The sequence below is a fragment of the Trachinotus anak genome, unplaced genomic scaffold, assembly GCF_046630095.1.
Source record: "Trachinotus anak isolate AG129_WGS33_773 ecotype Australia unplaced genomic scaffold, CSIRO_AGI_Tana_v1 ptg000007l, whole genome shotgun sequence".
Lineage (NCBI taxonomy): Eukaryota > Metazoa > Chordata > Actinopteri > Carangiformes > Carangidae > Trachinotus > Trachinotus anak.
Window position 1 is genome coordinate 24,496,789 of NW_027273858.1, and position 27,760 is coordinate 24,524,548.

The window sequence follows — 27,760 nt, forward strand, 5'->3', positions numbered from 1 at the left end:
TTAAAGTCAACTGTTCAGTGGGTAAAGGAAGCTGTCCTGAAGGTATACTCAACAGAAACAATACTGGATCTAGAGCTACTGTTTTGTGGAAAATTGAGCAATATTTATTAGCAATATTTTTCCAAAATCTGAATATTAATCGACATTGCCAGATACAGTGGTAGAAAGTTCCTACTTCCTTTTTACACTAAAGGTAGATTTTTAAACCTAAACTTAGACCTTTAATGTCCAGTCACAATGAGCATTGTTAATGTGAACAGTAATGTGTGGTCTCAAATAAAGCTATGAGAATAATCAGTGAGTAGTCCACCGTGGAGAGCAGTGTTACTTTTGTCAGATGTTTTTAGTCTTGAGATAAAATTCTTTAAATATTTAGTCAACCTTTTATTTTCAGTTTCCTTTAAGTCCAAGATAAAACTTGACATCTTACTGTTTCTCTAGTTTTCAGAAAATCGGTTAAAACCTGACTGAGCAGTCCAGTCAGAGTTCAGCAGACTGTTCTCAGAGGAGATTTCATCCAGTTGATTTGATGCTAAAAGAAAACTGGAATGAAAGAGAAAATCCAATGCAGTTTAATTTTTGCAACATCAGTTGCTCATAACTGTGATTGCACTTGAAGAACCAGGACAGGCAGTAAATCCTGCTCAGATTTGTCAGGACTGTGATTTCACTGTGTAGTGTTGTACTGGTCTGTGTTAAACTCATACATGACATTATTGATTATTCACTACAATTTAAAGAAATGTGTAAAAAAAAATATTTGGAACCTCCTTGCATACAACACAAGTGTTAGACAACTAACTACAGGTGCTGGTCATATAATTAGAATATCATGAAAAAGTTGATTTATTTCAGTAATTCCATTCAAAAAGTGAAACTTGTATAATGTATACATTCATTCCACACAGACTGATATATTTCAAGTGTTTATTTCTTTTAATTTTGATGATTATAACTGACAACTAATGAAAACCACAAATTCAGTATCTCAGAAAATTAGAATATTGTGAAAAGGTTCAATATTGAAGACACCTGGTGCCACACTCTAATCAGCTAATTAACTCAAAACACCTGCAAAGGCTTTTAAATGGTCTCTCAGTCTAGTTCTGTAGCTACACAATCATGGAGAAGACTGCTGACCTGACAGTTGTCCAAAAGACGACCATTGACACCTTGTACAAGGAGGGCAAGACACAAAAGGTCATTGCTAAAGAGGCTGGCTGTTCACAGGGCTCTGTGTCCAAGCACATTAATAGAGAGGCGAAGGGAAGGAAAAGATGTGGTAGAAAAAAGTGTACAAGCAATAGGGATAACCGCACCCTGGAGAGGATTGTGAAACAAAACCCATTCAAAAATGTGGGGGAGATTCACAAAGAGTGGACTGCAGCTGGAGTCAGCGCTTCAAGAACCACCACGCACAGACGTATGCAAGACATGGGTTTCAGCTGTCGCATTCCTTGTGTCAAGCCACTCTTGAACAAGAGACAGCGTCAGAAGCGTCTCGCCTGGGCTAAAGACAAAAAGGACTGGACTGCTGCTGAGTGGTCCAAAGTTATGTCCTCTGATGAAAGTAAATTTTGCATTTCCTTTGGAAATCAAGGTCCCAGAGTCTGGAGGAAGAGAGGAGAGGCACAGAATCCATGTTGCTTGAGGTCCAGTGTAAAGTTTCCACAGTCAGTGATGGTTTGGGTGCCATGTCATCTGCTGGTGTTGGTCCACTGTGTTTTCTGAGGTCCAAGGTCAACGCAGCCGTCTACCAAGAAGTTTTAGAGCACTTCATGCTTCCTGCTGCTGACCAACTTTATGGAGATGCAGATTTCATTTTCCAACAGGACTTGGCAGCTGCACACAGTGCCAAAGCTACCAGTACCTGGTTTAAGGACCATGGTATCCCTGTTCTTAATTGGCCAGCAAACTCGCATGACCTTAACCCCATAGAAAATCTATGGGGTATTGTGAAGAGGAAGATGCAATACGCCAGACCCAACAATGCAGAAGAGCTGAAGGCCACTATCAGAGCAACCTGGGCTCTCATAACACCTGAGCAGTGCCACAGACTGATCGACTCAATGCCACGCCACATTGCTGCAGTAATTCAGGCAAAAGGAGCCCCAACCAAGTATCGAGTGCTGTACATGCTCATACTTTTCATGTTCATACTTTTCAGTTGGCCAACATTTCTAAAAATCCTTTTTTTGTATTGGTCTTAAGTAATATTCTAATTTTCTGAGATACTGAATTTGTGGTTTTCATTAGTTGTCAGTTATAATCATCAAAATTAAAATAAATAAACATTTGAAATATATCAGTCTGTATGTAATGAATGAATATAAGTTTCACTTTTTGAATGGAATTACTGAAATAAATCAACTTTTTCATGATATTCTAATTATATGACCAGCACCTGTATTTATTAACACTGAAACCAAACTTCTATATAATATGCTGTGCATTTTATTAACCAGCATATGCACAACATTTAGCTGCATGGACCCATTAGAAGACCTGACTATTAAATGTGTATGGCAATGAGCTTGTGCATGTTTAACACTCCAAAATAAACAAACGTGTGTGTGTGTGCATGCGTGCGTGCAGGAGAAGGTGTCTGCAGTGAAAACAGAGACAGCAGCTCCCTCAAAGAAAGCAGAGAACCTGCGAGGCTGTGACCTACTGCAAGAAGTTTCAGTCACAATCAGAAGGTTCAAGAAGACATCGATCCCCAAGGAGAGGTCAGATCTCTGCTGAACGTTGTGTTGTCATGACTGCACACACCCACATCACAGCCGTCCACTTTAACCCTGACTGTCTCTGTTGTGCTGTTCAGGGTCCAACGCTGTGCCATGCTGCAGTTCCCAGACTTCCACGAGAAGCTGCTGGACACGCTGTGCCGGCGGACAGAGGGCAGCCCCGCCACTGAGCATGCCCAGAGTCTCATCCTTGACATCTTGTGCTGGCTGGCTGGGGTTTTCTCCAACGGCCCCTGCAGGTAACACTGAGGCTGGAGCACACAGCAGATAAGGCAGAATCATCCAGGACATGTAGGCTACACATTACTGCCACTCTGATGAGAATCTATCTTGTGACTTGTTTCTAGCTTAAGAGAAGGGAAGGAGGGACTGCTGGCAAAAACCCGGACACGGCTGACAGATATCGTGCGGGTGTGTTTCTTCGAGGCTGGCCGGAGCATAGCGCACAAATGTGCTCGCTTTCTTGCACTTTGTATAAGGTAAGTATCATGGTGATTTCACGGATGATGCTTTTAGTTCTTTTCCACTGCAGGAACTTTACGACCCTGTAAACCTGCAGCTTCCCATAACCTGAACCTGTAAGAATCTGAAATCTCTGGGTTCTAGGTTCTGCCTTTTTCCACTGTGTGCTGTACATCAGATTATTTCAATTACACAGTTGATCGCTGAAAAGGTGACACTGCTTGGTCGACCTCTTTGGTGCAGTTCAGTAGTGGGAGGGACAACAGTTTTCACTCTGCTCCTTGTTGACATGACTGCATCACATCACATCATTTCTGCAGATTTGTTTGATTCATGCTGCCAGTCTCCTGTTCTATCACATCCCAGGGGTGTTCTACTGGAGGGGGGGGGGGGGTACTAAAGCACAACCCCACAATAATGCTTAAATCTTAATTTATGGGTTGTTAAGTTCCTGCAGTGGAACAAGTTTGAAGGAGTTGTTCCTTGTTGATAAGTGAGATAACTTGAGATAATGATGAGGATGCTGTTTGATTTCTTGCTGTAGCAATGGAAAAGGAGACCCAAGTCAACAGGGTTTGGGTGTGAGTCTTCTGAAGGCTCTGCTAGACAATATGCCTTACTTGACCGCAGCAGCAACAGGTGGTAAGTAACTGAATAACGATACACACCAACATCCAGCACAGTTTTCATTTCCTGACACCCCCCCCCACCCCCCCGTCTGTTTTCAGGCTCAGTGTTCTGGTACTTTGTGTTGCTGAACTATGTAAAAGAGGAGGACCTGGCGGGCTGCAGCACAGCCTGCGCCTCTCTGCTTACCGCCATCTCTCGACAGTTGCAGGACCGCCTCACCCCTCTGGAAGCACTGCTGCAGACCCGGTACCTCTCCCAATATGTAGTTTAAGTAGCTGCTGCTGCGATGCACATGTGTACTGGTCGTTAGGATAATGAGAAGATATTCTCTCCTTGCTCTGCTGTTTTCCTGCAGGTATGGTCTGTACAGCTCTCCGTTTGACCCAGTGCTCTTTGACCTGGAGGTCAGTGGTTCCTCCTGTAAGAATGCCTTCAACAGCAGCATCGGAGTCCAGTCCGATGAGATCGACCTCTCTGACATTATTTCAGGTATGGAACATGCACACCAATTATCCAACTGTATCCGGAATAGTCATGGAAATATTTGATTCATGAGGAAAAACCTCATGTGTCTGTGTCTGCTCCTGTCTTGGAAACATTATCAGGTCTGATGTAGGAGGTGGTCACAGGAATTATTCACCTCATCCAGATCTTAAACGTTCTGCATTTTCACAAAGTCCTGATGCACCATGATGGGTTTCTGTGAATTGATTAGATTTTGGTGGTCAAAGGTGAAGGTCACTGTGAGCTCAGATTTTTGTGAATGTGTTATTCTAGCTGCACTGTGCTGTGTTTTCTTGTCCTGCAGGAAATGGAAAGGTGAGCAGCTGTGCAGCAGCAGAGGGCAGCTTTACAGCATTGACAGGACTCCTGGAGGTGGAGCCTTTGCACTTTACCTGTATCTCCACTAGTGATGGCACACGTGTGGAACGAGATGATGCAAGCATGTTCACCGGTAAACACCATCTATCTTTGATTTGACTCATTTTTGGTTTCACTGTATGAACTGCTCATTGCCTGAACCTCTGCTGTCAAACCGCAGTGAGTACGTTTGGTGTGACCCCAGCGGTGGGCGGGCTGTCGACAGGAGCAGTTGGTGAAGCGTCTACAGCTCTGAGTTCTGCGGCCCAGGTGGCGCTCCAGTCGCTGTCCCACGCCATGGTGTCAGCGGAGCAGCAGCTGCAGGTGCTGCAGGAGAAACAACAGCAGCTGCTGAAGCTGCAGCAGCAGGTGAAACAACAAGTTACTGTTGTAAGGATCTTTGTTCAGGAGCTTAATGAAGCCTGGGGTAATGTGGTCACTGACACAGGTTCTACTCTTTTAAATGTAAATGAATAAATGAATAAGCTTTATTTATATAGTACCTTTTATTCAGACAGAGCAGCTTTACGATTCAGCAGCAAAAACAAAAACACAGGTTTAAACCCAAACACGTACAAATGGAGGTTTGTGCATGTACTCGGGAATATTTAAAAATAACTATCTATAAAATATCATTCATGCAGCTAATGCTAGTTATAGAAAGCACTGGTGGAGGTTGTTTAGAAAAATGAAGACAGACAGCTGTTAGTTATCAGCTCTGTTAAAAAGATGTTTTGAGATGTCTTTTCTTCCCTGTTCTAGCGCATTAAGCAGGGAACACATGTTGGAGGTTACTGACCTGCTGCAGCTTGCACTGGTGTGTCTGTTCACACTGGCTGTGTGGCTGCTCCATCTCTGCTACTGCAGCTCTGTCTGTCTACACAGAGTTTGCAGGATAATCCAGTGATTTCTCTTCGTTATGAATTCATTTCTGATTTCTTTTTGACAGAAAATGTTTTCACTGTGAGATGTGAGGTGCGTGTCATGCAGGCAGTGTGTCCACTCTAACCTGATACCACCCGTAGATCAGTGGAATAATGTGACACCAGTGGACTGTGTGTTGTGGTAACATCTCGTGTACAAAATAAACAAAATAGGGACCATAGTACTGCTAGAGTCTTAAAACCCCACAGAGAACCTTTAAAGGTTCCTGGCTACGCTTAGGTTCATGTTGATCCATCAGATGTTTTGTCACGTTCTCAGCATCTGACAGATGGAGATGCAACACAGCCAGTTCTGAAAAAAATGGACAATGATTGATCGCTTATCATTGCTTCAGTGAACGTGTATGACAGTGATTGTCAACTGGCGGCCCGCTTCCAATCCAGCCCGCGATTGAATTCTGAAATAGTGAGGAGGAAAAAGAAAATCTCTTGTGGTATTTAAGGTATCCTTTAAAAAAAAAAAATCCCTGCTATTAAAGCAACCCAAAAAGCAATTGAGATCGAGTTCTCCTCCTTCATCTTCTTCATCTTCTCTGTGAAGTTGCCACAGCAGCGTCCTTGACAACAAATCTGCCTGGAACCAATCAAGTTTGTTCCAAAACGCAGCATTTTTTTCCAGTGATGGACATGACAGCCCCACAAATATCAAGGCAAACTATCTCTATCACCCCTGGTGGCAGGCAGCGGTATAGGTGATAGGAGCCTGACTGATAAAGGCTAAAAAATGACATCAATTTTGTAAGAAAATTAAAATATCAAAACAACAATACATTAATGGGACCAAAATGTAAATTTTATTTAATTTTATTTTAAAGTCTGGCCCCCACAGTGTCGGCCGAGAAAGATTCTGGCCCTTCCACAAATGTAGTTGAGAATATTTAAAAAAACAGTACATAAAAATGATGTAGTTGTGCTGACTCTGGTCCTTTTAATGACGAACATCCTAAATGAATTTCACACCAAAACCTTGCAGGTTCAAAAAGTTGATGTATGAGAATCAGTTACATTAATGTCGTATGGGAATAATGGAAACCTTGTCAAAATCTCTGTCATAACCATCCCTACAAGACTGACTTGCAGTGTAAAGTCCAGTGGTCCAGTGGTGCAGTGGTGTTTGGTTCCTCAGTAGTTTTTCTTTACTAACGGAGCCGCTCTGAACTTTAATAGAAAGACTGAATGTGTAGTTGACTTTACAGAAGTGCTGCTTTCACTGGAAATAAAGATGTTCATCAGTATTAGACGCTGACTGTGAACATTGCTCTCACTCCTCCTTTTGTCATTGATGAGTCATTATGGAAAAAATATAGAAAATTCCCAGCTGCACCTGAAGTCGACTGTGTGGCTCGAGTCAGACTGAAACATTTAAACTTGTCTTTGACCTGAGTCACATCCAGGTGAAAGCGTTTGTGTGGATGTTATTGTGTTACTTTAACAATCACTCCGGTGTTGTCGTGTTGTGGTGAGTAAGAGCTCTTTGTCTGTGCTGACAACAGAAGGCTAAGCTGGAGGCCAAGCTGCATCAAACCACCTCTGCAGCCGCCGCTGCCGCCTCTGGTGTGGGACCCATCCACAACTCTGTGCCTTCCAACCCCTCCTCTGCTCCAGGCTTCTTCATTCACCCCTCTGACGTCATTCCTCCGACACCTAAAACCACACCCCTCTTCATGACCCCTCCTCTCACGCCGCCCAACGAGGCCGTGTCGGCAGCCTTCAGCGCAGAGCTGGCTCACCTGTTCCCTGGATCCATGATGGACCCTGGGCCTGTCAACCTGGCTGCACACAAGAACACACAGAAAGCCAAGCCGGTTAGTAACACACAGTGTAACGCTGGGTGCGGTAACGATGGCTGGGTGTACATGTATACGGCTGAGAAGTGAACATCAGCACGTTGATGTTATTATTGAGCAAAAGTGGACAGTTGGTCTTGAGAGCTGCAGTTCAGGTGGCACAGGAACAAGGTCTTCTTCAGACACTGAACAGCGCAAAAAATGAAATGTCAAACTTGTTTATGTCTCAAACTAAGGTGCAGAAAAAATCTATTGGTAACAAAACTGAGCTGTTTTTAGATGTGAATGGTAGCCAGCCTGAGCATCATCCAGTGTTAGACAGTTGTTAGAGTGGCTGCATCAATACAGCAGATAGTAAAAGTTTTTTTCTTTTGACTTATAAAAAAAAAAATCATAGTTTCTTATCAAGTAGTGTAATAAGTGTTTTCTCTTTGATCCAGAGCCCCATTGGCAGTGGTCTAGCTTTGGCCATCTCCCAGGCATCTCACTTCTTGCAGCCTCCTCCTCATCAGTCCATCATCATAGAGCGGATGCACTCAGGTAAGTGACGAAGCAGTGTTTCAGATTTACCATCCAGCTGGTGCTTGGACACGTCTGCTAAGTCAGAGTTAAATGTTTGAAACGACTTTGAGAGGAAAGCAAATGTCTGTTTAAATCAGATTGATAACATTTTATCTCTGCTGTTCTTTCCTCCCAGGAGCACGGCGCTTTGTCACGCTGGACTTTGGTCGTCCTGTCCTGCTGACTGACGTCCTGATCCCAACCTGTGGTGACCTTGCTTCTCTATCTATGGACATCTGGACGCTGGGTGAGGAGGTGGACGGCCGCAGGCTGGTGGTTGCCACCGATATCAGCACACACTCTCTGATTCTCCACGACCTACTGCCGCCCCCTGTCTGCAGATTCATGAAGGTCAGTTTGCAGGATTTTCAACCTCATGTTGTGAGTTTTTAATGCTTTTGTGTGTTTACCACAGTGACGTGTTCTTGTTTGTATCATACAACCATCAGATCACTGTGATTGGTCGCTATGGCAGCACCAATGCTCGAGCAAAGATCCCACTGGGCTTTTACTATGGCCACACTTACATCCTCCCATGGGAAAGCGAGCTTAAGTTGATGCATGATCCTCTGCGGGGAGAGAGTGAGGCCGCCAGTCAGCCAGATATAGATCAGCACTTGACCATGATGGTGGCGCTGCAGGAGGACATCCAGTGCAGGTAAGATGCAGCTGCACTCCAGGTGTGTCTGACTGACCCAACATCTGTTCACGAGATCCGTCATGTTCTCAAACATTAGTGAAACAAAAAGTGTCGTCATTGGAGACATTTTAGCTGTACCGCAACAGAGGAGCCAGACCTGTGAAAACCAGTGTCCCTGAATGACGGACTGACTGATAGAGCTGAGTTATTGAGTCACGCCATTGGTCAACTGAAATTAACATGACTGAGTCATGAAGTTACACCATTGGTCGGCAGGCAGAGTGTTGGAGTTTCCACATTGGGTGTTGCTCTTCCAAAATGAATTGACACTGTTTCCGTTAGGGGTGTTCACAGTCTGCAGTGTTTCCAGCTCAGAGCATTTGTCATTAGATTTAAAAAAAAGCACCAAATCTAGAGACTCTTTGGACAAACCTTGTCTGTTTAGAAGAGAATCTCCAGCAGTTGTTACACTGGACCAGATCCCTGTGCAACGGTGTTCATACGCAGATTACTAAATGAATAAATCTGAGTGTCTAAATAAAGAGTGAGCGAGACGAGCAGACACACAGGCAGGAGAGAGGCCCCTCCCCTCAGATCACTTCACAAGGTGATAATCTTTTAAACTTAATAGTTGCAGAAGCAGCTGATTCAGGAATACATGAAAAGCTCAACGTTATAAATTCATGATTTTTATAAAACTATAAACCACCTGACACTAGACTGAAACCAGCAGACACAAGACTGAAATCAGCAGATACTAGACTGAAACCAGCAGACACTAGACTGAAACCAGCAGACACCAGACTGAAATCAGCAGACACTAGACTGAAACTAGCTGATACTAGACTGAAACCAGCTGACACTAGACTGAAACCACCTGGCATTAGGCTGAAACCAGCTGATACTAGACTGAAAACCAGCTGACACTCGACTGAAACTACCTGACACTGGACTGAAACCAGCAGACACTAGACTGAAACCACCTGGCACTAGGCTGAAACCAGCTGATACTAGTTGATTAGTAGTATCAGGATCACTGCCGGTTGAGTGGCCAGAAAAATACTGAATGCAGCTTTTGACTCTGGACACTACAGGACTGTGTTTGACTTGTAGTCAGGTGTGGCTGCTATCAGAAACTCTGTCTCTATGAAGTACAAAGTGTCACAACAGCTGGAGAAGATTCTGTGCTAGATCAGTTTTTAGCACTGAAAACTTTGTACTCATGAATCCGACCATGTGTGATGCCTGATCTTAATTTGTGGATTGATTAAAGCTCCAGCTTACTTAAACAAGTCTGTCAAATATTTATCTTATCTGTTCTGTGGTCCTGAATGGATCATCTTTTGGGAATCTAGAAGATAGGACTGTCAGATTTTGAGATGACCAGATTTGGATCCAAGAAAACAACAACATTTATAATGTGGTAATTGTTCATATGAACCATGAAAAGTGTGTCAGAGAAGGGACTCTGGCTTAAATTGCCCTCTTCTGCTCGTTACCAGGTACAATCTAGCTTGTCATCGCCTGGAGACGCTTCTGCAGAACATCGACCTGCCGCCTCTCAACAGTGCTAACAATGCCCAGTACTTCTTACGAAAACCAGACAAGGTGGTGGAGGAGGACCAGCGTGTTTTCTCAGCTTACCAGGACTGCATCCAGCTGCAACTGCAGCTCAACCTGGCTCACCACGCCGTTCAGCGACTCCGTGTGTCACTGGGCGCCAGCCGCAAGTCGCTCCCCATGGCTGGGGCTGTGGAGGCCCAGGAGCTGGTTCATAACTCCTCCACAGAGCAGCTGAGGACCATCATCCGCTACCTGCTGGACACACTGCTCAGCCTGCTGCACTCCAACAACGGTGAGCAGGGGACGGGACACAGAAAGACAGACATTCAATGTTACGTAGTGGTGATGAAAGCATTTCCCTGAATTGAACCAGTTGATGACGGACAGCATCCTGTTTACTCACACTTCATCCTGTCATGTGTCTGTTTTCAGGCCACTCTGTGCCCTCGGTGCTCCAGAGCACCTTCCATGCCCAGGCTTGTGAGGAGCTCTTCAAACACCTCTGCATCAGTGGGACACCGAAGATTCGTCTTCACGCTGGCCTGCTGCTGGTACAGCTCTGTGGAGGCGAGCGCTGGTGGGGCCAATTCCTTTCCAACGTCCTGCAGGAGCTCTACAACTCTGAGCAGCTGCTAATCTTCCCCCAGGACAGGTACAGGCCATCTGACTCCATATAGTTAGAGCACATCAAAGTAACATTTTCACAGGGCTTTTAAACACACTGACAATTAGGGATTGTCACTAGGCTGAAACCAGCTGGCACTGGACTAAAACCAGCTGATACTAGACTGTAACCAGCTGGGTCTAGGCTGAAACCAGCTGAGTCTAGACTGAAACCAGCTGATAGTAGGCTGGACTATGATACGATGTGATTGGTAGAGAGATGCCAGTCATAGTCATATAAAGTACCTCAGTGAATATATTTAATGCAAAGTAATATTTTAATAATAATAATTGATGAATAATTCTTCTGCCTGTGTAAGTGACAGGACAAATCACTCAGATTTTTGAGGATATTGTTCTAAATATATAATTTCCATCTGATTTTATGTCAGTAGTTGAGACAGTCTGCTTCACAGGTTTTTTACTGCTGCCTCAGCACAGCTTCAGAGATTCATGAATCCTGCAGAAGTGTTTTTTTGCACTGTGGTACAGCTATCTCTGTTTTTGGGACAGTTTGATTTGTCTCCTTGTGTATTTTGGAGCCATATCATCAGAGATGATGTAAACCAGTTCTCTTCTGATAGAACTTGTTCAAGTTTATGTCCAGGCAGTGGAGGGTGATGCAGTATTTTCCATCTCTCTCCACCCAGGGTGTTCATACTCTTGTCCTGCATTGGCCAAAGATCCTTGAGTAACAGTGGTGTGTTGGAGGGGCTCCTGAACCTGATGGACAGTCTGCTGTCTCCCCTGCAGCAGCCACAAGCTGCAGCCCAGCGGAGGACTGAAGGTAAAGGAACAGTCACTGTGGCAGGTTTATAAATGCACCGCAACACTTTACAAATTTTCTGGAAAATACAGATGGAGTCATACTTCATTTGTACCTGTGTCAGAGTATTCATTTGACAGATGAAGTACAAAAGTGAGTGTGTGTATGTGTGTGTTTCCAGGTGTTTTGGATATCCCCATGATCAGCTGGGTGGTGATGCTGGTTTCTAGACTGTTGGACTATGTAGCCAGTATAGAAGACGAAGCCTCAGGTGGAAAGAAGCACCTTGGTGGAAAAGAGCGAGAGAGAACATTTACAGGTATATGATCTACAGTTTGTTTGTTTTTTTACAATTTTTTGATGTGCTCAAAATGAAGAGGAAAAAAGACGCTTGTTTTGTCACAGTTTGATATCTCATGCTGCTCACGGCTCATTCAGCTTGTAGGTTCACTCTGGATGTTGATTACCTTTGAACACATTGTGAAATCATCTGATCCTTGAATAATTGATCACGTTTGCTTACAGCAGAGTAGACCTGTTGAAAATCTCATACAGTACCCTTCATGTCATTTCAGTAATCACACTTGAGCTCAGTGTTACCCCCTGACACACTTACTCTACATGTAGCATCCAGCATCTCTGTGTGATCTAACCCACATTTTACCCACAGCAGTGAACCAATCAGTGATGTTGTTCCTGTGTCCTTCAGGTATTCAGTGGAGCTTCATCAATAACAGCCTTCAGTCTCAGAACTCCAGCAGATCCACTAAAAGCAGTAGCAGCCTGGACCGACTCTACTCCCGCAAGATCCGCAAGCAGCTCGTCCATCACAAGCAGGTAAATGTGTCTCATTCCAGCACCAACACACCTGGAAACTCACAAATATGTTTTTAAATACAGCTGCAAGCGGCAACAACCGAGGTCCAAGCAGATAACAACATTTAACATGTTCAGAAGATGAAGAATTTTGACCAAACTGCATCTGAGATAATTGCAAAGATGTAAACTGGATTATTACAATGTTCACCTTGAGGTCAATGAGTGGATTTCTTGTGTCTGAGTAGTGGGTGGGAGAAGCAACCCACCTGCCATTTTTTGTGAGTTTTGTCCGTGCAATTTTTGAAGAAGAATGAGAAAAGCTTCAGCTGCTTTACTGCTTGGGCCCCAGCTTTAGAAATAGGTTGTGTATAGCAAATGCTTCTGCAGTGCCTGTATTTATTATGCCCTTTTTATTGTAGCAGTTGAATCTATTGAAAGCAAAACAGAAAGCTTTGGTGGAGCAGATCGAGAAGGAGAAGATTCAGAGCAACAAAGGCTCCTCCTACAAACTGCTGGTTGAACAAGCCAAGCTCAAACAAGCCACATCCAAGGTGAGCAGTTCATCACACACACAGCTCACAGTCTGCAGCAACATCATGTCCTCAGTTCACAAGTCACTTAACAGAGACGGGTCAGTGTGTGTTTCACAGTGTTTTGTCTCTGTGTTTTGTGATTTACATGCAAATTTAATTTTCAAAGTTTGAAGACAATCATAGAGACAGTGGTTGTAGAGACAGGAATCCTGGTGATAAAGCTGTTCAGTGAAGTCCACATGATACGCATCACAACATCAAAGCCACTCATTAGTGGAACATTAAAGCTTCACTTGTCAATAGTTTTTCATAACAACGGATCAAATGACTGTATTTAATGTGATGAACCCAAAGAGAGTAATCAGTCACCCCCACAGTTCCCTTCATCTGCACTGAGCTTCTCGGCATCTTCAATCCAGGTGCAGGCAGCTGTAGTAGTAATAATAATAATAATAATAATAATAATAATAATAATAATAATAATGCTAAAAAAAACAAGCAGTTAACTCTTGAAGTGAGTTGTAAAACTGTAAGGGAAGCAGTGAAGGGCAGTGAACACGCTGCCGGACCTCCTGGTTGTGTTAAGTGGTTTGGTGCCACATGTGTTTTAGACACAATGGACCATTCCTGTCTCAGTCAAATTCAAATTGAATGGTGTATGAATTGAACGTGGGGCTGATTTGTAAAGAATCTGTATGACTCCTTTAATGGACTGTATTGATGTGTTGCCCCCCCTCCCCCTGCTGCAGCACTTTAAAGACCTGATCCGTCTGCGACGGACGGCTGAATGGCCTCGCTCCACACTGGACACTGAGTCCCCAACAGCCAAAGAAACCCCAGAGGTAGAACCTCTGCCCTTCACACTGTCCCATGAGCGCTGCATCTCTGTGGTGCAGAAGCTGGCCCTCTTCCTCCTCTCCATGGACTTCACCTGCCACGCTGACCTGCTGCTCTTCGTCTGCAAGGTATTGGTCTGAGGCATCTTCCTTACCGCAGGAGTCTGTGAATACTCGTCACTCAGTCTCATAAATAAACACCTCTGTTACCACCTCAGGTGCTTGCTAGGATAGCCAATGCCACACGACCCACAATCCACCTGTGTGAGGTGGTGTCTGAGCAGCAGCTGGAGCGCCTGCTGCTCCTGCTTGTGGGGACGGATTTCAACCGTGGGGACATCTCCTGGGGGGGTGCATGGGCACAGTATTCCCTCACATGTATGCTACAGGACATTCTAGCAGGTATGTTGCTGTGTCTGTGGTTTAGTCTGACACTAACAGTGAGAATTCTATTCTACTCAAACTGGTTTTGTTCTGCTTTATTTTGATAAATCATCATGTGATCAATACAAAATTAATCTGGATCATTTTTGGTCATGGATTAATAATTTTTATAAATTAAAAAAGGCAGTCATTTGATAGTTTAAGACATGAACTGATCACAGCTGCTGCTTGTGTTGGTCCCTCGGGCAACACAGTCTTGAGTGGACGTACTCTGATCAGAGTTACACGTATAGTTTAGAAAATTAATGAATGAATGAATATCCTCTACATCCATTCTCCATTTCCTCAAATAAAAACCGTGAGTCAGTTAAAAGCCATGTCTCCAATAACGGCAAATACAGGCTTTGTAAAAACAAGGGTTAATAAACTCAGAGGCCTGTTTAATGTGCACCCAGTCAAGCATAATGTCCACTTTAAGCTAATGAATTTAATGAATTTTATCATCAGGTAGTTTTCAGCAGTTTATTGTTCTGGATTACTCTTCCAGAATAATTGATTCTGATCCACTTTGCTTTGTTGTCCTTTAATCTCGACAAGCTGTTGCATATGGTGCCCTGCAGATGTTTCACAATAAAAGTCCTGTTAAGAAATAAAGGGTTTGCGTCCACTGAAATGAGGTCTTCTAATGTGAAATGGTTGCAGGAAATGCTGAGTTTGCATTAAGAGCTTAATTCAGTAACTTTAACCAAAATATGACCAATTACACTTATCAAACAGAGGCAGTTAGAAGTAAAGACCTGCCTAAAATACAATATATTTGTGTTTCAGTTCAGTGTCATTTTGTTGGCTCTTCAGGTGAACTGCTGTCTCCAGGCTCACTGGACGTCATGGAGGAGGTGGCGGTGGGTGAGGAGGCTGGGGCATCCTCCTCCTCAGTGGGGGCTGATTCGGATGACTCCCTGCCCCAGCCAGCACCCATCCCCCTGGTAGAGAGCATTGATGAGGCCCTGGTACCTGATATCATCGCAGGTACAACAGCGACCTCCTCAGTATTCCAAAGTGCGTGGGTAGCCCCGTCCGTTCTCCTCACAACACCACACAGATGTTGATATGAACCCACACTGTCTGTCATCACAGTATTAAGTATTTATGTGGTAAATCTTCTCCTCTTTCTCATAGCTATATGTTCTCTCTGTGGCAGCAGGAGTCGTCCTGTATAAGAGCATAAGAGCTAATATTTTGATCGGCATTAAAATTGCCCAGTGAAGTGCTAAAGGAAGTTTCTTGCTTGTATATTTATCTAGTGTGTTTGCTTGGCAATATTAAAGCTGTTTTCATTATCCAAAGGTGCTCCACCTCTGTCATCTTTGGAAAAAGATAAAGACATAGACTTTGACTTGCTACAAGACCTGATGGATGTTGATATTGATCCTTTAGATATTGATTTGGAAAAAGATCCACTCGCTGCCAAAGTGTTTAAGGTATGTTGATGATGACTCTTTTCATCTTCCTGTTGACTCTGTCCCTACATGGTACCACCTTTGAGAGTAAAGTTATTAATCAATGTAATGGTTAAGAATGAAGGTACAACGTTATGCTATTATTTATTTACAAGGAAAAAGACAACAAGAATTGAAGAATAAAGTTGAAATGTTGAAGTTAAAGATAAAGTAGAATTTTTACGATTAAAAAAAGTCTTAGTATTATGAAATCAAGTCTTAACCTCAAAGGAAGAATTCATATTTTTCATAGTTATTTTATAAAAAACTATGTTCATATGTTTTAGTTATCAGGTGGTAGAAATCTGTCAGCTTGTGTGACAAATGAAGGATGTTGATGACGTCAAGTGATATTTAATTCATTAAGTATGTTTTTTGTGAAATCATTTTTTTCCTCAGAAAATTACCTCATTTCATAATGTTCCAGTTTTTTCTCAAAAATATTCTCACTTCATTCTCTAAATATGTTTTCTAATAATCGGTTGAAGCAGCTCACCGCCTGAATTGTTTCATTCATTCATTAACTAAAAGATTCAAACACTTTCCTTGTTTGATCTGTTTGATACGGTGATGTAAGTGAACAGCAGCAGAGTTTTTGTGTGTCTTCCTGTTCCAGTTGTAATCACACATTACTTTCAGATTTTGAATCAAATGAACTTGAACTTCATTGGAGCTTTATCTCGTGTCACTGTAAAAAGTTGAACAAATTTTTTGAGCGGCTCAGTTTGTTAGTGAAGTCTGAAGCATCACACGTGCATCATAAAGTAGAGACTGATATGGACAAAGTGAAGGTGAAGTGATTTCTCTGTTGTCTTCAGGCTCCTGATGTTTGATGTAATCATGCAGTTTTGCTTTGTTCACAGTAGAATGACTGGAAACCTTACTCTCACGTTTCCTACCCCTCCCTCTCCTGTCTGTTCTCAGCCTATAAGCAGCACCTGGTATGATTACTGGGGCGCTGATTATGGCACATATGGGTACAACCCGTACATTGGAGGGGTTGGTATCCCTGTGTCCAAACCTCCAGTTGCTGCTGAGAAGCCTGGGTCACAGAGTCTGTCAGTGTCCGTGTCACAGGGTAAGTTCGACCCAGATGTGGATCATGTTTTCTCCCCAGTCTTTAGGAGACTGCTAATGTTGATGTCTTTCCATCTGACGTCTGTGTGTCACAGCTCTGGACGCCCGGCTAGAAGTGGGCCTTGAGCAGCAGGCTGAGCTGATGCTTAAAATGATGGCAACTCTACAGGCCGACTCCATTTTACAAGCCCTCACCTCAAGCTCCTCCACAGGTAACCACATTAACACTGTCATAAGTGACTAAGTGCTCAACAACCTGCAGACAAAATACTCTTTCCAGAGTTCAAATGGCAGCCTGTTGGTATTGTTTACTTTCAGTGAGCCAGGCCTCCAATGGGACCGATGACTCCCTGCTGAGGGCCCTCCATGGAGGAGGCTCTCCTCCAGGCAGCAGCCTGATAATCCAGCCCTCGTCCATCCCCATGCTGAGTGCCTGCTTTAACAAGCTTTTCTCCATGCTGCAGGTCCACCACGTACAGGTCAGAATACGCTCTACAGCGCACCCACTATAAAATAGAAAAACAACACATATAACACATATAATACTCAGTGGAAGCACCAAAATCTTCACTGACAAACCCACACCTGCAGGCACCTACTTATCTGTCCTCATCTTTATTTCTTTTCTTTACAATCTGTGTCATGTGGACCTGCAGAGGACTGGATGGAGGTCTACACTCTGACATTAACATTGTTGTTTTAAAGCCACTCTTGGCTTCTAGCTGTAGTGTGGTATAATTCGGGTTGTTGGGAAGAATCCACCTTGAAACCTGTGGAATAGCTGTAATTCAACACTGTGCATATATGATTTCATACAGTGAAACATGGTTAAGTTTAGTGATGGAAATCCACTCAAACAAAGGTTTCTGAAGAAATCCACTTTGCTCCGTGAATTCAGTTTCACTCTGTTACATGTTTATTAGATGAGAAGATTGATGAGGCACATACCCAATTCTTAGCCTATAGCCAGGAGGTATTTAGCTTAGTTTAGCATAAAGGATGGAAACAAAGGGAAATAGCTAGCTTAACCTCACCTAGAGTTTGTCCAACTCTAACAAAAGACATTTTACCTTGTTTGTCTAATCTGCACAAAAATCTAAGAGTTAAAATGACAATTGTCCTTTTTACTGGTGGTTATGTGCTGGACTTGTTCTTGGTTGAGCTGTATCATGTTGATTAATGAAGCCTCCAGACATTTGTAAACCTAGTCAGGACATTAGCCTGTTCGTCCCTGCTGCTACAATGTTGATGATTCTTTGACTCTAGTATGTATAATGTAAGTAGTAAATCCCAGTCTGATCCCTGTTTAAGTGCTGAACTTGCTTCTCCAGCCTCAGGTGTTTTATAGTAACCGCTTTAGTGGAGAGATTCTGAGGTCGAAAACAGACTTGTGTATATGTGTTGCAAAACAGCCACGACTTCATGCTGGATTTAGAGACTAAATTATTTTTTTTTTTACATTTACTGAGAAAACCTTTTAAACTCAATTTGGTGCCATTTGGTGTAAAACAGAAGAGAGTGAGTTGAAATGTTGTTGTTATCTCTCAGCTGGAGTCGCTGCTGCAGCTGTGGTTAACACTCAGTCTCAACACGTGCTCTGGCAGCAGTGAAGAGAGCGGCTCAGACATCTTCCTGTTCAACGCCAGCCGAGTGCCCACCATCCCGCTCAACCAAGGTCCGGCCCGCACACACTGACACACACTCTCTCCTTCTGAACCTGCGCTGTGTAGCTGCAGAAGCTGAGTTTGTTATGTTGCTTTACATTGTATTTTCTGTGTGTGTGTATGTGTCCAGCATCCATCAGCAGTTTCCTGTCAGTGCTGGCGTGGTACCCCAACACCTCCCTGAGGACGTGGTGTCTGGTGCTGCACTCTCTCACTCTGATGACCAACATGTCAGCCTGCGGTCAGTACCCACTCTCCCTGTGTGTCGTCAGAACCTGTGAGACACCGTAGAGTCAGTCACATGATCAGATCCTGATCTGAGATAGTTTGTCTCTGAGAGGAACCTGAACCTGATCTTGGACAGGGGACCAGCGATTGTGAAATCAAATGTTCATCACTGTGCTCAACTCAAACGGAGGCGTCCTGAAGTCACAGCTGACACCTTCAGCACTGTCAGGACCGTCCCTCCAGTCCTGATCAGGGATCATGGATCCAGCCCCAGAGTCACATTATTCTCATCAGAATGTCCATGTTTACTTAATGTTTACTTGTTGTTTACTTATTGGTTGTTAATTAGATTTTCCTCCAGAGCAGCTCCTGAATGTTTTTCATCATCCACTTCTTTTGGATATCATCCCTCAATGTAGAGAGAAAAATGTCCCCTGCTCAGAAATTCAGACCACAGCACAACAACATAAAGTAACTGAGCAGACTCTCGACTGTGGATTACCCATGTCACCACAGGTTTAAGTCTATGTGAGGTGATTTCCACTGTGTAATAAAATCATTGGAAACCTATTTGATCTAAACACTCGGTGGTCACCTTTGAAAGTAGTCAGCAGTGTACAACACAAGGTGAAAGTCAGTGGATGAAAATGCTTCAGTGTGTCTGTGTGAGGATGTGTAACTCAGATTTAAGTGTAGTATGTTTTTTCCAGTTCTGTTGAGTGTTTGTGTGAAACTTGTGTGAACCTCCAGCCTCCAGCAGTGGGATGAGTTCTTCTCAGGAAAGCACAGCTCAGCAGATGGTGTCAGATCCCACCCTGGTTCACGTCCTGGTGCGCTTCCTGTCCGGCAGCAGCACCAATGGGACGAGCCAACACACCTCTCAGGTGGGACCCACTGCCACTCAGGCCATGCACGAGTTCCTGAGCCGCCTGCAGGTCCACCTGTCCTCCACCTGTCCGCAGATGTTCAGCGAGTTCCTGCTCAAACTCATGCACATCCTGTCTACTGAGAGGTGGGCTACTTCTTCTGCATGTTACAATATGATTCATAGTTTTGTCAAGAATCACAGCCAGTGGGACTGAAGGTGGTCTGTGGGAACTAATAGTTGATCTTGAACCTTCAGGGGTCCGTTCCAGTCAGGTCAAGGTCCTCTGGACGCCCAGGTGAAGCTGCTGGAGTTTACTCTGGAGCAAAACTTCGAGGTGGTGTCAGTGGCCACCATCTCCTCTGTCATCGAGTCCATCACCTTCCTGGTTCACCACTACATCACCTGCTCAGATAAGGTGGTTTCCCGCAGCGGCTCCGACAGCTCTGTGGGCGCCCGCGCTTGTTTTGGTGGTCTGTTTGCCAACATCATCCGTCCCGGAGATGCAAAGGCTGTGTGTGGAGAGACCACACGCGACCAGCTGATGTTCGACCTCCTGAAGCTGGTCAACGTGCTGGTGCAGCTGCCTCTGTCTGGAGACAGAGAGTTCAGTGGACGGCTGCCACCGGCCTGCAGCGGAGCAGCTGACAGCAGCGTGTCCGATGAGGAGAAGGTCTGTGGCAGCAAAGAAAGCGTGAGCGGAGGGTTGGCATCCAGTCAGGGTCCTCCTGCGGGTGTGGCCGACCTGGTGCTGGCCAATCAGCAGATTATGAGCCAGATCCTGTCAGCACTGGGCCAGTGCAACAGCAGCGCTATGGCCATGATCATAGGTAAGCCAGAGCAGAGCCCACAGGTCCTGTCAGCTCCAGCAAATGTTTCCATGTCTTTGTTTTAGTTTTAAAATCTTGGTGCATTTTCCAGAGCAGCAGCTTTGGCAGCTAAAAGCCTGATATTTGTCAGGAGACTAAAATAAATACTGGACTGAGGTTTGTCCGGCAGACACGAACACGTCTCCAAATGAAGGCTAAAAACTGTTTGTGAACATGTTCACCAGAGCAGTTTGATAAGATGGTGATTAGGGACGCGACAGTCAGCCACAGTTACAGTCTGTGAAACCATTAACTGGTAACCACTGACGAAACCATTAAGAGACACTACCTAGTGGCACATCCAGGTACTACAGCAGACTCCAGAACATTTTCTAACATAACACCATGTGTCCTCATCTTCTGCACTGCCAGTTCATATATTTGTTATATAATACATTTGTAATGGCAGTTAATGGATAATTTATAAATCTTTGATATCTGCAGTGATAATATGTCAGTGTTGTCTTAACAGCTGCTCCCAAGTGCCTAGAAAAATCAGTGGTTTCCACCTTAGATGTGGAGCCGTATGAAGCTGGAGCACATGTTGTTAATTTAAAAATCCCTCATGGAGCCTCTGAACCAGGAGTCTGAGTGCTGCTGACAGTCATCTCTGTTCTCCAGGAGCCAGTGGTCTCCACCTGACCAAACATGAGAACTTCCACGGGGGTCTGGATGCCATCTCAGTTGGGGACGGTCTCTTTACCATCCTCACCACCCTCAGTAAGAGGGCCACATCGGTCCAGGTCATGTTGCAGCCCATCCTCACATACATGGCCTGTGGTTACATGGGTAGACAGGTGAGCATCACACTGCAGTGTTTGGTCTTTAATGATTTAAATTCCTCTTGAATAAACACACCAAGCTGTAAGATACTGAATATTTAATGTGTGTTTGTTAATTATACATTTTGTAGGGGTCCCTCTCCACATGTCAGCTGTCGGAGCCTCTGCTGTGGTTTATCCTCCGAGTGCTGGACACCAGCGAGGCTCTCAAGGCCTTCCACGACATGGGTGGGTGTATTCACTCAGCTTTACTCACCTCAACTTCTGAAGGGTTTTTCTATTTTCTGTGGTGAAGTGGCTCTGAGCCATGCCGTGAACACCTATAGCAGAAGCAAAAATATAGATAATGATTGATGCCAGACTGTTCTCCAGCTCTGTGCCAGTGCTATAGAGAGTGATCTGGCTATTTGAGAGCAGCAGTAACTTAACACAGCTCTAAAACCACTGATGGTGATCGCTAACCAGTAAAATCAGGCTGAAAAGTGAAAGTACAAACAAGAACATGGCAGTGAAGCTAAACTGGAAATACAGAGATTCAGGTAGAAGCTACTAAGGTGCTGAGAGCTGAAAGTAGAGAGACTCTCTACATGAGTGTAGCTGCTGAGGACACCGCGGCACAGCACGCTGCCCCTTGCCCACACAAGTGCGTGTTGTCGTGGCTTGGCTCAGCAAAGCATGGATAAAATGGACCAACCCGGGCTAATGGAAAAGCCCATGAGTCCAAGCAACAGGTTTAACCTGCTGAATATGCAGGAGCACAGACTGGATTCTAGCAGTGTTTGGAACTAATTACCATAATATTCTTGTCTCTGACCAGGTGGTGTACAGTTGATCTGTAATAACATGGTAACTAGCACCCGCGCCATTGTGAATACAGCACGTAGCATGGTGTCCACCATCATGAAGTTCCTGGACTCAGGCCCTGGAAAGGCAGCGGATGGCAACCTCAAAGCCAGAGTGATGACCTCAGAGCCCGACAACACTGAGGGACTCCACAACTTTGCCCCTTTAGGTGCTTTAAACTTAGTCTGTTACGTCTGTGAGGATGGGTACAGTATGTTTACAGCGAGTTTACAAACTAACACCAACTCTTTTCTGTGTGTCTCGTCGTAGGCACCATCACATCCAGCAGCCCCACAGCACAGCCAGCAGAGGTCCTCCTCCAGGCCACGCCGCCCCACCGCAGGGCACGCTCTGCAGCGTGGTCCTATATCTTCCTGCCAGAGGAGGCCTGGTGTGACCTTACCATTCACCTTCCTGCTGCCGTGCTCCTGAAGGAGCTGCACATCCAGCCACACCTCGCTTCTCTAGCCAGTGAGTAAACGGGTCTCTACAGTACCTGTCCAAAGTCTGACAACATCCAGTTGTCCAGTGAAAAACCTTAAAGGAGCTATTTTTAAACTTTACTGTTGTTACACAGCCAACGTTAGCACTGACAGCAGTTTACTTACTAACGATCTGTTTACAAGACAAGAGTCGTGAATGGTCAGAATGGAGAGAAACAGACCAGTAACTAAGGCAGACTGGTTGGACAGGGCTTCATCTCACAGCAAGATGATGAGCCACAACATCAGAAGATCAGAACCAGACGGAGGCTTCACAGAACAAAGACCAGCACAGTCTCCAGGGGTCACAGTCCACTCCAAATTTTTCTGCCTCACAAACCCACGTACGATGTTGTCTGAAGACTTTTTGTGTTTATGCTACATGTCTGCCCTCTTTCTCCCCTTTAGCCTGCCCGTCCTTGGTCTCAGTGGAGATCAGCGCTGATGGGGTCAACATGTTGCCGCTCTCCACGCCTGTCATCACCAGTGGCCTGACATACATAAAGATCCAGCTGTTGAAGGCGGAGGTTGCCTCAGCCGTTTGCCTGAGGCTGCACCGGCCTCGTGATGCCAGCACTCTGGGTCTGTCTCAGATTAAACTCTTGGGCCTGACAGCATTTGGTAACACCTCCTCTGCAACCGTCAACAACCCCTTCCTGCCCTCTGAGGACCAGGTCTCTAAGACCAGGTACCAAAAGCTGATCCTGGTTTTTGGGTATGTACATGTGTATTAGATGTTGTGTTGTTCAAACCTTTTCCTTCTTCCTGTACAGCATCGGATGGCTGCGTCTCCTCCACCACTGCCTGACGCACGTCAGTGACCTTGAGGCCATGATGGCAAGTGCTGCAGCACCCACCGCCAACCTGCTGCAGACTTGCGCAGCACTGCTCATGTCACCTTACTGCGGCATGCACTCCCCCAACATCGAGGCCGTGCTGGTCAAGATCGGCCTGCAGTCAACACGCATCGGACTCAAACTCATCGACATTCTGCTGAGGAACTGTGCCGCCTCTGGCACCGACCCTGCCAGTGAGTCACACACAGCTGCACTGCTGAGTGTTAACAGGCAGCAGATTTGCAGGACCTTAAACAGCATTTACAAATATATGGGCTTAAGAAGTCTGAGTTCAGGTTTTGAGAGTTTGAAAGACAAGAACATGTTTCTGATGTTTCATGGGTCATTTGGTACCATATGCTTGGTCAATAGGGGAAATGTTCAGCTGCTACATTTTCACTTTATTAACTTCATGTAATGGACAAGGTGAGATCAAGAGTCTTTAGTCAGAAAGTCACGGCAGGTCTGAAAACCAGAAACCTGTCTCCAGGTAACAAACATGAACATGAATAATGAAGAAAGATTCTCTTTGTTTTAACTGGAGCTTTTCTTTCAAGAAAATACCATTTTCTCTATAATCAGAACCAAAATACACATTAATCATTAATCATTCATCTAACTGGGCAAAATATTCTGAAGTTTTGCCATTACATTGTCATGCTGGCGGAGCTGACAAATAACTGGTCACTGCAGAAATGAGTTAACAGGAAATGAAGTGAAGGAGCAGAGTTCTGCACAGGCCTAAAATTGAACCTGTGCCTTTAAGACCTGAGCCGATTCCCAACACTGTTTACTTTATTTGATCACTTTCTGTGTTAACGGGTGATTGGCTGCATTCTGTTTCTTTCCTGTTCCTAATCTGCATCATGTGTCGACACACATGGAGGCAGATGATCGACACAGTCAGAAATGACTGAATGAATCACATTTAATGACCAGACCTGAATCTGAATCTGGGTCCTAAAGTCTTGGTTTCTGTTCAGGTAAATGTATTGCATAAAACATCAGACCAACCCCCACCCCCACCCACCAAATTCATGGGTTAGACAGCAGAAGGTAGTTCACAGGAGATCAGAATCATGTGCAGGAAGAGGAGAACTATCCTCATTCTGGCCTTTGCTTCTGTGTCTGTAGATCTGAACAGTCCTCTGCTGTTTGGGCGGCTGAACGGTCTCTCCTCAGACTCTACCATCGACATCCTGTACCAGCTGGGCACCACACAGGACTCTGGGACCAAAGACAGGTACATTAACGTCTTGTTTGTGCCTTAGCTCAAAGAAAACCAGCCAGTGAGAACAGTGTTAAGTCAAGGTTGATGTTCCAGCCACTCGACTGCTGATAGTAGAACGTGTCCTGATTCTCTCCTCGTCATCTTTTACTGTCGTGTCTGTTAGAGGCTCTGTGATGAGTTATTGATCAGAGCTTGCCCTGAATTTTAACCCTCCAGGATCCAGGCTCTCCTCCAATGGGTCCACGACTCTTCAAGGGTGGCAGCTCACAAAATGAGCGGCCCCATGGGATACACTGGGGCAGGCCCCGGCTCCTCCTCTGCTTCGTTGAGGGAGTACGGCCTCCTCATGCCTTCACCCTCACACCTCCACTGTGTGGCAGCCATCCTGTGGCACAGCTACGAGCTGCCTGTTGACTACGACCTCCCTGCACTGCTCAACAGAGAGCTCTTTGAGTGAGTTACAGTCTGTCTCCCCTATGAGACTGTACAACACATACATGCACAGATTTTTTATATATATAAACACACACAAGGAAACTGTGAGGTGTGATCTGGTGTTGCACCAGGACTGTCAGGAAGGTGAAGACGCCTGGAGAGCATCTGTTTGGTACTGTGTGACTGACTTAGGGAAAGCAGCTGTATATGAAGGATGTCATTCAGGATGCAGGACAGGACAGTGGGGCGTGAATGTGGCTTCTTCCTCTGATTTTATTATCACCTTGTTTATTTGAAAATAAATATTATTTGTTGAATAATTAATGTAAATGAATATTGCTAAAACTGACCTTTCTAAGTTATCATGAACACGTCTTAGACTAAATCAGCTTTGTTAATGCAGCTCTTTGAAGGCTAACAACATAGATTCCTGATTGATTATGGATTTCATTGATTGTCCCTCCAGGCTGCTGTATAACTGGTCCATGTCATTGCCATGCAACATAGTACTGAAAAAAGCTGTGGACAGTCTGCTGTGCTCCATGTGTCACATCCACCCCAGCTACTTCTCCTTGCTCATGTCCTGGATGGGGATAGTCTCAGCGCCCAGCGCCAGCCACTCACAAGCCCAGCACTGCCGCCTTGCCATGACCGATGACGGCAAAAAGCAGCATGATGCCAATGCAAATGCCTCAGGACTTACAGATGATTCCAAGCACGCGAGAACCCCCGCTAATCTGTCTGAGTCCCAGCTGACCACGCTGGCCGCTGCCTCCCAGTCTCCTGGAGCTATAGAGCAGCTGCTGGACTCAGGCCTTCCCTCGCTGCTGGTTCGCAGCCTGGCCCAGTTCTGTGTTGGCCTCTTGGCCAGCGCCGACCTCCCTCTGCCTGCTGCTCAGGCTGAGAGGAGACACCACCACCATCACTACCACCCCTCCTCCTCATCCTCACACAGTCGGCCACCTCTGGCTGCGGAACTGGCTGCTCCAGTGCTGCGCTTCCTCACAGAAGTAGGCAACAGTCACACCATGAAGGACTGGTTAGGAGGACCAGAGGTCAACCCTCTGTGGACCGCACTGCTTTTCCTGCTGTGCCATTCCAGTGCTAGTGCCGGTGCCAATGTGGGCTGCCAGCCTCTGAGCTCTGGATCTGCAGCAGGTCCCCCTCCATCCCAGCCTCAGCATTCAGGGTCACGCTTCTCTCTGGCTTCCTCCGGCCAAGCTGGAGGTCTCACCACCCAGCAGAGGACAGCTCTGGAGAACGCCACCGTGGCCTTCTTTCTCCAGTGTATCTCCTGCCACCCCAACAACCAGCGGCTCATGGCACAGGTCTCCTCACACCCGCCACTGCTCACTTTGTTTTTGTTCTGACATCTGACTCATCCATTTGCAGCCAGAGACTATAACATTTTAATTACTGTTAATCATGTTTGAAAGTGTGAATGCTAATAGCTTGATGATGTAGTAACCCTATGAAGGCCTTGGAGGTATCACTGACAACATTTAGTTTCATTTAAATGTATTGATCAGTCTCTGTGTAGGTCTGAAGACTGTTTTCTGGCTGCAGGTTCTCTGTGAGCTCTTCCAGTCTGCACCTCAGAGAAGCAACGTGCCCATCTCTGGAAACATCTCAGGCTTCATACGAAGGCTTTTCTTGCAGCTGATGTTGGAGGACGAGAAGGTCACAGTCTTCCTGCAGTCTCCCTGTCCGGTGGGTAACGATCTCTGGTGTTGAACATCTGCTCTGTCTCCTTTCCAGATTAGAGAGAAAGAGATGTCTGCTCAGTAGACTGTGGCTATGTGCAGCCTCGCAGAGCAGCTGACAGGGCTGTAGACAGTTCAGGAGCCAAAATACTCATAAATACTAAAAACCTGTGTTTGAGATGATGACATTTATGACAAAACACAAGCCCCCACCATGTTGTTAACAGGACAAACTAATGGTGTGTCACCATGTGTGAAATCGGATGTAGTACTCAGCTGTGACCACAAGGGGGTGGTGCAGGGACAGACAGATTTTGGATATGATGTTTCCATAGACTTTTACTGTGCTGAGAGGATGACTCCTGCTATAGCTCCACAGGTCAGAGGTCACAATGAGAACATTTTGTTCCTCAAACTGGTACAGGACATGTTACAGGTTGTAGGGGTCTGCTGGTTGGTCGCTCAGTCCGCTGGTCCATCCACCTCCACACTGAAATATCTCTGTTATTGAATTAATTGTCAGGAAGTCTTTTACATACATTTGATGAATTGATCCCCTGACTTTTCTGACTTTTTGTAGTTCTGAGGGATACGTCTCCATCTATTGGATGAAACACAATGAAATCTATTTCAGACGTTCATGTTCCTGACTCATGATCATTTTCAGTAACCATGGTGATCCTCTGACTTTTCATCTCACACCATCATCAGGTCAAATTTAAATTTGTCCACTACTTTGATTTGACCACATACCTGTAAAAATAAAAACAAAAAAAAACCCTTCCTATCAACCAGCTGAACTGAACTGAGTCAGTTAACATGGTAAACATCACCACTGCTGCACAGCCTCACAGAGCCACCAGCTTGACTACACTCTTAGTTTTTTATCAAAGTAGAATTTCAGTTTATTAAAATGTGCATCTTCATAGTTTTGGCCATAATTTTGAGATTGTACTGAACGGTCAAATTATTACTCAGAATGTCCAATGTATATCTCCAGTGACTGTCTTCAGTACATAAACACACAGGTATCCTTCAGGTTTCCTTTGC

General features: G+C 45.0%; 1 protein-coding gene across 7 annotated transcripts in view; it reads left to right on the plus strand.

Moving 5' to 3' along the window:
• birc6 (baculoviral IAP repeat containing 6) overlaps positions 1–27,760 on the plus strand; it is a 108,827-nt gene that overhangs the window by 24,348 nt on the left and 56,719 nt on the right. For 2 of the 7 annotated variants that reach the window (XM_071481548.1, XM_071481550.1), the window contains exons 17-55: positions 2,596–2,729; positions 2,825–2,986; positions 3,095–3,226; positions 3,754–3,851; positions 3,938–4,085; positions 4,195–4,328; positions 4,648–4,794; positions 4,882–5,069; positions 7,138–7,449; positions 7,872–7,971; positions 8,129–8,343; positions 8,442–8,650; positions 10,135–10,487; positions 10,628–10,847; positions 11,509–11,645; positions 11,806–11,943; positions 12,334–12,461; positions 12,863–12,994; positions 13,726–13,941; positions 14,031–14,214; positions 15,052–15,255; positions 15,544–15,677; positions 16,620–16,773; positions 16,868–16,984; positions 17,091–17,251; positions 18,321–18,447; positions 18,567–18,677; positions 19,415–19,676; positions 19,788–20,359; positions 21,020–21,195; positions 21,312–21,408; positions 21,998–22,192; positions 22,294–22,494; positions 22,914–23,193; positions 23,279–23,535; positions 24,476–24,584; positions 24,789–25,025; positions 25,474–26,335; positions 26,574–26,717. In XM_071481548.1, the coding sequence (XP_071337649.1) occupies positions 2,596–2,729; positions 2,825–2,986; positions 3,095–3,226; positions 3,754–3,851; positions 3,938–4,085; positions 4,195–4,328; positions 4,648–4,794; positions 4,882–5,069; positions 7,138–7,449; positions 7,872–7,971; positions 8,129–8,343; positions 8,442–8,650; positions 10,135–10,487; positions 10,628–10,847; positions 11,509–11,645; positions 11,806–11,943; positions 12,334–12,461; positions 12,863–12,994; positions 13,726–13,941; positions 14,031–14,214; positions 15,052–15,255; positions 15,544–15,677; positions 16,620–16,773; positions 16,868–16,984; positions 17,091–17,251; positions 18,321–18,447; positions 18,567–18,677; positions 19,415–19,676; positions 19,788–20,359; positions 21,020–21,195; positions 21,312–21,408; positions 21,998–22,192; positions 22,294–22,494; positions 22,914–23,193; positions 23,279–23,535; positions 24,476–24,584; positions 24,789–25,025; positions 25,474–26,335; positions 26,574–26,717 (7,887 nt within the window). The remainder of the gene's footprint in view (positions 1–2,595; positions 2,730–2,824; positions 2,987–3,094; positions 3,227–3,753; positions 3,852–3,937; positions 4,086–4,194; positions 4,329–4,647; positions 4,795–4,881; positions 5,070–7,137; positions 7,450–7,871; positions 7,972–8,128; positions 8,344–8,441; positions 8,651–10,134; positions 10,488–10,627; positions 10,848–11,508; positions 11,646–11,805; positions 11,944–12,333; positions 12,462–12,862; positions 12,995–13,725; positions 13,942–14,030; positions 14,215–15,051; positions 15,256–15,543; positions 15,678–16,619; positions 16,774–16,867; positions 16,985–17,090; positions 17,252–18,320; positions 18,448–18,566; positions 18,678–19,414; positions 19,677–19,787; positions 20,360–21,019; positions 21,196–21,311; positions 21,409–21,997; positions 22,193–22,293; positions 22,495–22,913; positions 23,194–23,278; positions 23,536–24,475; positions 24,585–24,788; positions 25,026–25,473; positions 26,336–26,573; positions 26,718–27,760) is intronic. The other 5 variants (XM_071481551.1, XM_071481552.1, XM_071481553.1 and 2 more) reach the window with 4 other exon arrangements.